The sequence below is a fragment of the Rattus rattus genome, chromosome 15, assembly GCF_011064425.1.
Source record: "Rattus rattus isolate New Zealand chromosome 15, Rrattus_CSIRO_v1, whole genome shotgun sequence".
Taxonomy (NCBI): domain Eukaryota; kingdom Metazoa; phylum Chordata; class Mammalia; order Rodentia; family Muridae; genus Rattus; species Rattus rattus.
Window position 1 is genome coordinate 11,104,457 of NC_046168.1, and position 14,058 is coordinate 11,118,514.

At 44.6% G+C, this 14,058-nt stretch overlaps 1 protein-coding gene across 1 annotated transcript in view; it reads right to left on the reverse strand.

Moving 5' to 3' along the window:
* Positions 1-218: 218 nt before the first annotated feature.
* The window catches only part of Camk4 (calcium/calmodulin dependent protein kinase IV), a 213,000-nt gene continuing 199,160 nt past the window's right edge, over positions 219-14,058 (reverse strand). The window contains exons 8-11 of the mRNA XM_032885778.1: positions 9,450-9,525; positions 5,124-5,250; positions 2,945-3,097; positions 219-822 (exon numbers count right to left, since the gene is read on the reverse strand). Of these exons, the coding sequence (XP_032741669.1) occupies positions 367-822; positions 2,945-3,097; positions 5,124-5,250; positions 9,450-9,525 (812 nt within the window). The 3' untranslated portion in view covers positions 219-366. The remainder of the gene's footprint in view (positions 823-2,944; positions 3,098-5,123; positions 5,251-9,449; positions 9,526-14,058) is intronic.

The following is a 14,058-nucleotide window of genomic DNA, read 5'->3' on the forward strand; positions in this document are numbered from 1 at the left end:
GGAGTTGCCCTCTTTGAAGACTTGTGGAGGGTGTAGGATGCCTAAGCTTCCAAAGTCCCTGTGCTATTTCACTTCAGTGTGTGCTACCAGAGGCCAGGAATGACTTTTAAGGGCTGTGTTGTTTGCTAGAAATTTCAAATTTAACTCCTGGGTATTAGGAATCCATTACATGCCGTAGAAAACTTCATTATTTCATAAAGCAAACACATGCACTGACGTTAGGGTTACCAACTGGTATATATGGATTTTTTTTTTTTTTGCACCTCAAAACAGAATCACTATAGTGCTTATCATGCTTCCCCACCTTGCTGAAGGACAAAGTGCGTAAAATGCTGGGGTTGGCCTGGGGCCCTAAAGGAAGCCGGGTTAGTACTCTGGCAGAATTGCATCCTGCTGTGGAGGGACCCCAAGTCCCACGGCAGCGGCTTCCTCCTCAACTTTCGGGTACATTTCTTCCTCCACACTCTTCAACGTCTCCTCTGAATTTCTCTTCATTTCCTGGTCATCTGTCTCCAGCCTGTCCTCTGGCTCCTGAGGTACCATCCTGGAGGTCTCCTCTTCCTCTTCCTCCTCTTCCTCCTCTTCTTTTACACCTTCCTCTTCCTCCACCTCCTCGGACGGTAGCTTCATCGTCTCATCGGCTGTAGCCTTGGCTGCCTCTTGGTCCCCCGCTTGCATTTTGTTTTCCAGAGGATCTGTCTTGTCCTTGCCATCTTGGGCGGGCTGTGCCTCCGAGCTGGCTTTGTTGCTCTCCTGGATGTTGGTGTGACTGCTGCTGGCACTTCCCAGCCGAGAAGAGGCCACCACAGCCTTCACTGCCGCCTGATAGAGAGAGAAAAGTACTAAATGGTGTTTCCAGGGGGAAATGCCAAGCTTTACTGTGCTTTCTACTTTGTTTGGTAAGTTACGGTTGAGTCTTTCAAAGTAAAGTAAATTATTTCAAGATTGGTGGTCAGGTAACAATGCATTTGGAGAGAGAACAGTGAAACTTCCTTAATTCCAAATCAGATTATTTAATCATATGAGCAATGGGGGAGAAGAGTAAAATGTGTTAGTCCTGGAGTGTCTGGAGTTTTATATTCTCTAGTCCTTATATATAAGAGGATGTTTCATGGAACTCTAGATCCATGATGTTGGTATCATGGAAATTAAAGAGTTCAGTGCTCAAACCAACTTCTGAAAGTTAAGCCAGTGCTATTTAATACAGGTCATTTCAGAATTTGGCCAAGCATCATCTGCTCAGTTAGTTGCTGGGAGAGCCTCTCGGAGGGCAGCCACGCCAGGCTCCTGTTTGCATATGGAATACGGTCTCGGTAATAGTGTGAGGATTTGGCCTGCACTCATGGGATGGATCCCAAGTTGGGCCAGTCACTGGGTTGCCTTTCTTTCAGAGTCTGCTCAGGTTTTATCCCAGCATTTCCTTAGACAGGAATAATTCTGGGTTAAAAACTTTGAAGATGGGCGGCTGACCCCCTGCCTCATCTGGAGGCCATGTCTACTGGAGTGGCCTCTTCCGGTTCATCTCCCTACTCTTGGGCATTTCGTCCCCATTGAGTCCTAGAAGGTTTCTGGGACTTTCTAGATGTTTCCCCTGACCCCACTGCTGCATATTTCGATTCATTCTCCTGACTCTCTGGGTGTCTTTCCTGCCTCTCCCCATACTAGATCCTGCCTCTCCTTCCCTCCTCCCTCCTTCCCTCTCCCATCCAATGTCCTCCCGCCTTCTGGCTCCCATGATTATTTTGTTCCCCTTCTAACTGGGTTTCAGGTATCCATACTTGGGCTTTCCTTCTTGTTAAGCTTACTACGGTCTATGAGTTGTATCATAGGTATTCTGAACTTCTTGTCTAATAACCACTTATCAGTGAGTAGATACCATGCATGTCCTTTTTGGTCTGGTTTCCATCACCCAGTATGATATGATACAACCAATCATTGGATTGAGGTTGGGGATCAATATGGAAGACTTAGAGGGAAGACTGAAAGAGCTGAAGGGGATTGCAGAATGCAACCCCATAGGAAGAACAACAGTGTCAACTAATCCAGACCCCTCAGAGCTCCCTCTCAGAGACTAAGACAACAACCAAGGAGCATACATGGGCTGGTTCCTGGCCCCAACCACTTGTGTAGCAGAGGACTGCCTTGTATGGCTTCAGTGGGAGCGTACATGCTCAATCCAGGGGAAACTTGATGCCCCTGGGAAGAGAGATGCTGGTGGGGCGGGGAGTACTCTCTCAGAGGCAGGAAAGGAGGTGAAGAACCCAGGGAGGGGGACTGGGAAGGGGGTAACTTTTGGAATGTAAAGATGATGATTTACTGAAGAAAAAAGAACTTCTCTAAATAAAAAAACCAGTTTCTTGACCGGTTCCTTATTCAGATAAGAGGAGCAATAATGGAACTGCTGAGGCCTGGTGAGATGACTCAGTAGGTTACATAATGCCCTTGCCACCAAGCCTGGTGACCTGAGTTCAGTCTTTGGGAACTTGAGGTGGCACATGAGTTCAATCTTTGGGTTAAGGTGGAAGGTGAGAACTGGTTCCCTTAAGTTACCGTCTGACCCACACATGCATGCTGACACACAGAGAAAGTTTCACACACACACACACCAATTTTTATTTCAGCTCTGAAATTATTCCTTCAAGTGTTTCCCTTTGGAGAGAGAGAGAGAGAGAGAGAGAGAGAGAGAGGGGGTTGGGATTTGGCTCAGTGGTAGAGCCTAAAAAAAAAAAAAAAAAAAAAAAAGAAAAAAAGAGAGAGAGAGAGAGAGAGAGAGAGAGAGAGAAAAAAAAAATACATCAACAAACACCTAAGTGGCTTTATGTCACTGTCTTACAGACTCTAAAAACAAGAATTTTTCTGGTGTTACAGAAAATGAATAATACAGTACTAAAGGAAGACACACCCCCCACACACACACACAGCAAAACAAAAGCACACACTTTACCTTAAGCTTGCGCCTAGCATTGAATTCTTGAAGCTTTTTCTGAGCGGTATCCATGTGGACAAAGTTGGCTGCTTTTCCTGTGACCCACGGGTGTTGGAGGGCTTGGAATGTAGTCAGCCGCTTCTTAGGGTCCAAAACAATGAGTTTCTTGACCTGCAATCATAAAATATAAACTTATAGAAACTGGACTTACCCTCACGTTGTGAAAGTCCAGCTGTTCTGTTACCACCAGCACCAAGTATGTACACTATCAGTAGGACCAACCTCAGGGAAGCAGCAGCTAAGTGAGTTCCAGAAGATGGACACACGGCACCCCTGGCCCCAAACTCACAGATTTCTTTCTACAGAGCTCAAAGAATTAGGTCTTGGCTCATCTACTAACCAAATGACTTCTGAGCTGAAACAACATCTGAAGAATTCTAGGCCTATATTGTGAGGTCACTTAGAACTTAGAACTCAAATGACATCATTCCCTCAGTGGGGACCAAATGGCAAAAGGTTTGGTGTTCAAGCCCTTATTGAGTATTGCTTTATGACACCACTGAGATTTATAGTTCATTAAAAAAACAAAAACAAAAAAAATGTGGAAATAATCAAGTAAGTTCAGAGCCAGAATTATAGCCACTTTAGGATAAAATTAAAGAAGTCATTGGCTTGAGGGGTATGACGAGCATGCATGACTAAATTCAGCTAATGGCAATCCGTTCTGGAGGATTTGGTCTTGTTTGTGAAGATGAACAGATAATGAATTGCCAGGAGGATCAGCAAATGGGCTCTGAAGCAGTGGCCTGGTATGATAGGGGCACACCCTGGACACAAGGAGCCTCGTGACCTGGCACAGTCGCAGACACTGATGGATTGGGAATGATTAGTTTCGATTTACAAGTGAAGGCTTAGCCACCGAGGTCAAACACCCTGTAGTTAGTAGAGCTTGAAAATTCAAACTTGGGTCTACATCATGTGGAAACTCATCTTACATCCTGCACTGGGAGGACTCCACGGTCTCTCTAGACGTTGGTCCAGTAAAATAAGATGCCGCCAATCATTTAAAACCCAAGGTCTTTTCTAGCTCTGAAAACCCAGGAAAGAAGGGAAAACAGGTTGACAAAGTCAAACAGCAAGTTAAGTAAGGAGCCGAGGCATCTCAGGCTTGATTTCATGAAGCTTTTCCTGCATCATGTTTGCTAAAGAGTGCGTGTCTAAAGGGCAGCACTGGTTAGGAGAGGGCAGGGGTCCCTGGATTCTTTATAGCACATATTTTAGAAGTCAGAAGAAGCAGCGGAGGGGCCACACAGGAGAGGATGAGGGCTGCTGTGAGACTGGGGTCAGGAGTGGGGTGTCATGTCCACACGTCAAACACAGATAGGAAAGCCATGGATCCTAAAGAATCTGTTCTGTGAAACCATATTGAGAGAAAAGGGAGAAATATTTGGAGAGACGAGCCCTGGGAAGGGGCTCTAGAAACTCGAGTCAGTTCTAATAGTGCCTTTTTGCTGGGAGTCTTTGTGAACTTTAGCACACTTAGCAAACTTATGACGAGGAAACTCCTAAAGTCGACTCCATTATTTTGGCACATTCTTCTTTTTTTCCTCCAGAGGAATGATGGCTGCAGTTTCAATTATACACACGCATCCTTCTACTAGAAGAGGAAGAGCTCTCTCCAGAAGGGAGAATATTAATGAGCTTCACTGTGGGCCTGAGTATGAGGCAGTGCAGAGCAAAGCATAACACATTCTGTTAACGGAGGGGACCTTGTTTACAATTCCAGCGGTGCAAGAGTGTTCATGCTACCGTCGGAGTATTTTAATAAGTTTTAAAATCTTCATGGATTCATTCATATTTATTCAAAATACATCTACATTTAGGGGAATAAGCCACATTAAAGCCAAATTCTGTGTGAATGGTGTTATTTGAAAGGGTCTATATTTACCAGGTAGCAAAATTCATTAACTAATGCTACTATGATGATTCGGCTAGTGAGGACTGAAAGGATGCTGTTTATTCTGCATAAGGAAAATGTACTAGTGTGCCTTTTAAATTAAAATACCGTAAAGTTATAAAGAAATAATGTCAAAAGTGGCCTACTATAAAAATATCACTATTTCTTAGCTATATATTCTCTCTCTCTCTCTCTCTCTCTCTCTCTCTCTCTCTCTCTCTCTCTCTCTGTCACACTTACCAAGTCCTTGGCATTTAAAGAAACTTCATCCCACCAGGGGGAGATAAAGTAATATTCACAATTCAGAATTCTCCTGAACATGAACTGATCACCTCTCTCATCATAGAATGGTTCAAATCCACAAAGTCTGCAGGGAAACAAAACAGAACCAAGAACCTTTAAATGATCACACATGTTTAATCACATTTCTGAAAAAAAAAAAATCAAGTCTTTCTGTATTCCATACAGGTAAATCTACTCGTACAGGCGTGTGATTGTGTGGTTGTTATTTATGACAGACAGCATAAAAAACACCTCCAGAAAGTAAGAATAGTAGAACCAAATGTCTTATAAAAAGTTATAGCAACCACCACAATAAGAGCGACAAGAGGCACAAAAACAACAATTAAAATGGCTCGTATTATAGACATTGTAGTTATGATTTTCCAGCAGATTTTTCTTGATAATTAAAAAAAAGTATTAACCAGATTGGTTAGGTTTCCGAGTTAATAGAAAATGGAAGAGTTAAAAATACATACAGCTTTAAAAGTAGAAAGAAATAGAACTGCACAAGAATTACTGTGTGCTTTGATATAGTATTCGAGTTTGGGTTTCAGACTGAAACAGAGTAGAGAGAACACTGTTAATTCAGTCACCACACACAGCCAACAGATGAGCAGCGTGGGCTCACTTCATCCTTGTAAATGACCCTCATTTTAAAGCTGTCTGACCACATTCACCTAATTGTCTCCTACAGGGTCAGCGGGACAAGAATTGAGTGTGAGAAAAGGAACAGTGGGTATTAGCTCTGAGGTTACCACACCTGCACTCGTTAGACAAGGGACTAGGTCTCCACGGGAGTGGGGTGGGGCAGCTCTAACAAGGAACAGTCCTTCCAGGCATTTATTTACACGTCCCCTTTGGAATCCAAGTGGGGAAATAATGACAAGCTAAAAGATAGCTTCTTCGATTCTTCCTGTAAGCCAGCCATGTCGCTACAGAACATTATAAAATGCTTCCTGAAATGGCAGCTTCTTCTGTCCTTTGTGCTCATGAAATGTTTCCCTGGGAGAACCTTTGCCTCTTCCAAACATTCTGGAGCCAGCTGGGAGAGAGTGAACCTTTGAAGAGGAAAAACCCGGAATAGGTGCACTGTCCCCTGCCTATCTGGATAGTCTGGCCCCCCTGCACAGGAGGGGGTGAGGTGTAAGTGCAGAGGAGTAGGCAGGGGTCTATCCTTGGCCCTTCTATCCTCTCTAACCCAGGAGAAGTGTAGCCTGTTACTGGGTAGTCATGGAGGAAGCAGCCAGCTTTCCAGACTTGGTTCAAGAAGGACCTTCCATTCCCCGTTCTGAAATCCAAAGACAATAACAGCTTAAAGTCACAGTCCTCCAATGGCCTTTCCCAGTCGTGCCGATCACTCTTCTTTGATGAAGGGACAAACAGTTGACATTGTGCAATCCAAAACGTCAAAATGGAAAAATTGCAACACAGAGTAGGAATCACACACACACACACACACACACACACACACACACACACACACACACACACATACACGAACACATGTGTGTAAAACTCCCTTGGTGGTACTGGTACTGCGAAGGCAGTTGAGGAAATCGCTGGGATTACCCAGTGCCAGGTACAGGTTAGCTCCAAGCCTGTGGGACTCACTGCAGTGCTGAAAGCTGGAGGAGACAGTTTGATGGCTTAGGGTGTCCATCTGCTCACTATGGTCATGAGTTACCAAACGCTGCAGCTCTCCAAGGCAAAGGGGTCCAGAACTCCTGGGAGGAAAGGCCTTGGTTTCCAAACTAAAGTCATCTTCAGAAAGAAGAGGCCTTGGCACAAACCAGGTCGTGGTAAGCAGATGTTTTAAGGAGTGCAATGTTAAGGCAGGAGTTGTCATACGATGAGGGGAGAAAGGAAATGGTTTCCATGCCAGTAAGAATTAGGGGAGAGGAAAATGGCTCTGTTGGCTTGCCATACAAGCACGAGTACCTGAGATTGATGGCCAAAGCCTACATTTTAAAAAAGCCCGGTAGCATGTCATGTACTAGTGATCCCAGTGTTGGGAAGGCCAAGACAGTGAGTGGAACCTTGGGGTTTGCTTGCTGCCCAGTGTAACTTATGTGGTGAACTATGCATAGGTCAGTGATAGAAACCTTGCCCCCCACCCCAATGATGGACAGCACCTGAGAAATGATACCTCAGGCTGTCTTCTGGCCTCCACATGTGTGCACACACAAGTACACACATATGCACCCATACACGTGCGCCCACACAAACACAGGTGCACACATATAAAATAATAGAATTCTCCTGGTGAATTTATCAAAAGATAAAACCCAGCATTTATTTACTTGTATAGGGTGGGAAAAGGATAGGTACCTCATCTGGGCAATCATGCTGACCTTCATAACAGCCTTCCCAGGAAGCACCAATGGACTAGATCCTAATGCTACCCTTCCCACCATTACTTCCGTGCTCTCTTCTCCTTTGGTTCTAAGCCATCCTGTGCTATTAGTCAGATGTCTAGATGTCATAGTCTCATGTCACCTGTCTCCAACTAAGTGCACATGAAGGCTAAATAGAGGAGACAAGTAAGTCCAGTGCACGGAAGTGCCAAGGACCCTTGCCAGGTAGACTTTACTAAAGTGATGAACGACAGGTAAATGGATAAACGGATAAACTATCCCCAGGCTTCGGGCTGGAGGGGAACTGAAAAATATTATTCATGGGTGACACTGTCGTCTTCATCCGAAGCCTACCAGAGCCCTAGGTATAAGAAAATAAATGAGTTTGTCTGGTTTGGATAGACTTGGGGGAAGTTGTTCTCAAGGCTACAACTCCATTTTCCACTTCCTTCCCCATGAGTGGCCTTTCTGTGGAGTTTTACTTATTGTGCATCCCTGTTTGTCAGAATGAATGCAACTTAACTTTCTGTTTCATCTCAAGTTCTCTTACAATAAGCATCAAGGCTTCAACCCTTTGTCTCACATTTCAACCAAAAACTACAACTGGGGACATGTATGTTTTTGAGACAAAAATAGGGGTCCTTATTTGTGTGTGGCTTACAGTTTCTATTGCTGTGAAGACCAAAGCAATTTGGGGAAGAAAGGGTTTATTTCAGCTTATACTTCTAAGTAACGGTCTATCGCCAAGGGAGGTCCGGACAGGAACTCAAGCAGGGCAGGGACTGGAGGCAGGAGCTGATGCAGAGGCCATGGAGGGGTGCTGCTTACTGGCTTGCTCCTCATGGCTTGCTCAGCTCGTCTTCTTATAGAACCCAGGACCACCAGCCCAGGGATGACACTGCGGACCATGGACTAGGCCCTTTCCCATCCATTACTAATTAAGAAAATGCCCTACAGCTGATCTTATGGAGGCATTTTGAGGGTCCCTCTCCCACATAGCTCAGGAGCTAGGATTCTGCCCCCCCTCACCATGTGGGAGCACAGTACAAAGGAACTTTTCTTAAACCCCAGAAGAAGCTCTCAAAGAGCCCAACCCTGCAGTCACCTGACCTCAGGCTTCCAGCCTCTGAGAGTGTGAGGAGGTAACTGTCTCTAGTATAGGAACTCGGCTATACATTCTCTGATGTCACCTATGTAACAGGAAAATCTCTCTGCCCAGCTGCATATTCTAGGCTCCCTAAACCAACGGTATTCCCTTCAAAATGGCAAGCAGGTGTGTCTACTGTGCTTTAACTCCTGGGTGCGCTGATATCGAGCTGGGTTTTCTACAGCAGTCTTCAGGCAAGCTCTCCCTCACTGTTACCTCCAATTCTGACACCACCTTGGCACAAATCTCCTGAAATTCCTTATTATTATTTTTTTTTTGTACAAGGCAACAGCTCAGTAATGGAGTTGGAATAGCAGCAAGTGACAAACTAGCTCATTTTAACCACAATATTCAGCCCAAGGCCCTTGAAATCTTAACATACAGGAAAAACCAACCAATCGGTAAATGTGCTTGGAATGTTCTGATAAGAAACGTGTGGATTTCTTATGAAACAAATGAGAGGTGTCCTAAATGGGCTAAACACATGTTTAACAAGATGCAAATAAATAGTGGACTCGTATTTCACACTTACTATGATCATCGGATATGTGGTATATTACATAGGAAAACCAGATAAGGAAAAGCTCTGGATACATTCTGCCCTCGAGAAAAAGATAACGTTAGAAGGAATCCTCATTTTGAGAGAACGCTTTCCCCATGGCTAATGCAAAAAGAGATATCACAAAAAAGTCAAAGGGTGACATTGGTTCTCATGAGAATTATTAATATCTAGAAAATGCTATACAGAGGCCGCTTGCAGAAAGGTTGCTTTTCGTCACTTACAGGATGTAGGTAATTATTCCTACAGACCACATGTCCACCTCAGGGCCATAGGCACAGCCTCGGAGAATCTCAGGTGCTGAAAAGAAGGAAAAGGAGGTTAACTCGGAGTGAGCCCCAGTCACTTACATTTTAATTGCACTTTAATTGCATTTTAATTTGGGAAGAAACAAATTTCCAACTTCAGAACTCTTAAACCTGATCTCCGCCATAACCACACAAGGATGAACAAATTCTATCCGTTTCTGTAGGAGAAACTGCAGTCTCCCTGTCATGGAGTATGAGAGTAAAATTATTCCTTAATATCAAATCAATTACAGAATAATCAAATTCCGTATTTGAATACCATGACATGGCTCAAAAAAAATGTGTAGAAGTGTATCTTTGCTACAAAAAAAACCAAACCAAAAAAACAAAACAACAACAACAAAAACAATCTATTTCAAAGGACACTTTATACATAGACAAGGAAGAAATGGAAACTAAGCACAGTTGGGGGGGAAAGGCAAAATTATGCTTCCTAGAAATGGAGAACCACTTGAAGCAGTTCATGCTTGTGTGGAGGCAGGGCAAGGCCCTGAGCAGGGGAAGGGAAGGACATTCAAAATCCCCCGCAAGAAGGTTGCAGAGGAGCAGGAAAGGGCCGGGACACACATCTTGGCCTTCACAGCCAGGTTATCAGTCCCTAAGGAGAGGCTGTCCTCTCCTCCACACCCCCGTGTTCTTGATCTGAGAACAGAGGCTTCCCCTGTGCTTAGCAAGGCTTATTCTATTAACTTCCTCTACCACTGGCGTAGGAGGGTACTCTCAGCCTTGCCGTGGTCCTGGAGAATCGAACATACCGACCCTTTATATTCCTATTACCTGACAGCAGTGAAAATCAGATGCTGGCTGGGTAGGTGGTTTGCAGTGAGTATTGGGGATGCAGTGTTTACCTAACTCACAAAGGAAGACTGAGAAGCAACGCACCATTTGCAGAGAGATGGGCTTTCGGTCTATTAGCCCCAGTCTTTAGTGCCGTACATGCTGCTGGGACTCATAGGAATGAACTGTGTGATGGATGCTGAAGGGCTTTGAGGTATGTCTGGGAGACCAGAACACCACACTCCTCTGGGTGTGGCCCTAGAACCAGTGAATTGGACACCATCAACATGAGCTCTGGGAGGAGCCTGTTTGCAATGGGCTCTGGTCTACTGGAAAGATTCCACTGGTGGCTTTCAGTGTCACCCACACTCTACCCTCTTCCCCTAGAGACTTATGTTATATAAAATACAGAAAATTAATAGCCAAGCCAGAACCGTGAAAGGCAGCATGTGCGGAAAGGCAAAGTAGCCACTCAACGAGATGTACCAGTCAAGGAACTCTATCTGGATCCCCAGAAGTTTTCTTGTCTACACTTGACTTATTCCTAGGGGAAAATGTCCTTTTAAGATTTGATGAAGTCAGGAGGATGCCTGCCCAGTGTCAATGTCTTTCCCTGTAGGGTACACTTTCATTTCCTGGGGTAATTTGCACCTCACAGAAGGAGCCTTTAGAACTCTCCTTGCGAGTGCTTTTGCCCAGAGAACTCAGATTTGGCTGCCATCTAGAGCTGCAGTCACCTGCGAGGAGCGGGGAGCACAGCAGGAGTTTGGCTTGCAGTAGTGAGTGGTGTGGCCCTTGCCCTGTCAGGCCCAGACCTCAGAGACCCTGAGGAGAACCTCATCAGCAGAAGCAGGAGACTCGGTGCTTTTGTTTGCTTGTTCGATTGTTTAAGATTTCAGATCTAAGAGGACGGCCAGGCTAGCTGATTTGGAATTTTAACCTGTTATTCAGGGCGTGATTAGCAGCTGATCCCCAGTAAGAAGAGCAGCCCGCAGGAGGATGCTCTCCACAGAGCAGGCTCTGCTCTGCCTCATTTCCATTTGCCTGCAAGCCCTGCTCCCAATGCACTACCGAAGTCTCCCTGTCAAGGGTCACCTGTGCTCCCTCTCTCCTCTCCTCTCTCCTCCTCCTCCCCCTCCTCTCTGCGCCCAGTCAAGAGCCCTGCAGGATGTTATTGGCTAGGAAGGAAGTCCCCTTTGTATGTCTCTCCAGAGCAGCTGAAATTTTTGCCCAACACAGCAACATCTGCTCTCCTTGTGAATACACCTTCCAGTAGCCAAATATTTCTCTGCAAGGCATTATCCTGCACTGAGTCAAGTCTGGGGGTCAGAGGCTAACTGAGGCAAAGGGAAAATAAGATATTCTTTTTTTTCCTTTTTCTTTTTTCCCCCCATCTTTATTAACTTGAGTATTTCTTATTTACATTTCGATTGTTATTCCCCTTCCGGGTTTCCAGGCCAACATCCCCCTAGCCCCTCCCTCTCCTCTTCGGTATGGGTGTTCCCCTCCCCATCTTCTATAATAAATCTCCTTTAAAATACTTTTTATAAAGGAATTTATTTTATCTTAAGTCCAATATAAAATTGAGGTTAAAATAAGTTTACACCAATTTCCATTTTAAACCAATTAACTATTTTAAACAATATAATATCTAACTCAATTAACCATCTCAAATGTATTAAATTTTTCAACTACTAATTGGTTTGGTATGACACTGACTCGTTGGGATCAGCTGATACCACTTATAACCAACCCCTCTGAAACTTTAGAGAGTGGAAAGCCTTGTCCAAAGGAGCTTCTCAGGCCTCAGACATCCACACAATTGACTCCAGAAATTTCCTTAGAGTAAGAAATAATGGAGAAGCAGTCAGCTAATTTCTACTTGGTAAAGATATCAAACCAGATGTGGCAGCATACACCTGTAACCCCGGCATTAGGAAGTGATAGGCAGGTGGACAAGAAACTCAAGGTCCCCTTCAATACACTGGAGATTAAGACCAGCATGAACCACAGGAGACTATATCTGAAACAACCCAGAAGTCACCAGGAAGGCTGTCGGTCTGCCTTCTACTGCACTGAGCCCTTAGCAATCCTTCAGATTTCTCACCCAATTTCCGAAACAAACTCTAAGGAGACAAAATCCTTTCAAGGCATACGCATGTTTCTGAGGTGCACTCCGGCAGCAGGGCAGTGGTAGAATGCACGACGTGTATCCTGAAAGCCAGGAGCTCCATGCTCATCGCCAAAACAGATAAAGTGTTTTACAGGACAGACAACCAGTCTTCTGTTCTCAAAGGCCCATAAAGATTTACTGACTTGTCCTGGCTGACTTCTAATTCACCAGAAGCTGCCTCTACTTTCTAACCTCAGCCTGTCCTTTAAGTTAGCAGCCGTGAAAACCATCACAGAGCTCCTGCACACCTGTCAGCCCACTATCAGAAGAGGTAGGCTTTGGTAAATGTTCCATGAATTTCCTGAGTGTCAGACATGCCCTTTCAAAAAAATCAATTTGGATTGGATAAAAAAAACTACATGAAGTTCAAACTGTGGGATATTTATTAACTCCCTGCTAGATCACAGTGTTCTCCCTTTTTTCAGTTAGATTGAAACATCTAGAGATTGAAGATCCACCTAGAAATTGTGATGAATTCAGACAAAAACACTATAACCAGTTCAGGAAATGGCAGGTGGTTTCTTCCTGAGACCACGGGTCCTGGGCTGTTCCTCCTTTCCAGAGGCCCTAGGAAAAGTCTACTGGCTCATTTCAGCCCTCAACCATCTCTTATCACTGAGTAGACTCAATGACCCTTTCCTACTTGGTTAAAGCCATAGAGCAGCATTTGGTATAAGAGCCTTGAAGCTACTATTCTTTTGACTACAACAGATCTGAAGTCAACTAACGAGGAGGAAAAGAATGCATTTCTTCATCCACTCATTAAATAGGTCATCAAATAAATACTCGCTACATGGTAGACACTGTTGGGGGTACTGAGGCAATCGTAAGGAGCCAAAGGAAACAAGTCCTCCCAACCACATTATAAATTATGGCTGGTCAGAGCAAACGTTGATTAAAAATAAACCATAAGAAGAGGTGGAAATTGGTTACTGTGGTCCTTGGAGGAGCATGACTTCGATAGGAGAGAGCCAGATCACACAGGTCATAGAGGAAGCAAAAGTCAAAGTGAGATGCTCTCTACCTGGAGAAGTTAGTGAGGCAAATGGGGAGAGTGTTGTGGAAGAGAAAGGGCAAAGAGAGCTTCAAATTGAAGGGGCAACTACTTGACAGTCACAGTCCCCAGGCGGGAAGGAGCAAGGCCTGGCTCGGGCCTGCAGTGGTGGTGAGCTGGGCCAAGCTCCTGGAAGGCAGTCAGATCTAGTGATTTTCTTTGTTATTTAATGTCTCATCTGCTTTCTCACTAGCAAATCAAAGCACAAGGTGGTTTAGGGCAGTGACTCTGTACATCTTAAAGCCTGCATCTGACTTTCCAGAGTCTTCCATTCCAAAGCATAGGGGAGACGCTGCCAAAAATTTCAATGGAAACCTTTGCCCTGAATTTAGTCAAATTTCTGGGAGCCACAAAAATCACGTATATTTTTTCTTTTCTTTTCATCTACGTGTAGGTACCTGTGTGGGGCAGATGCACACGTATCCGTGTGTGGAACTAAGAGGAGCATCTTGAGGATCATTCCTCAGGAGCTAGCCACCACATTCTGATGCAAGGTGTCTCACCGGCCCAGGGTTTACAAA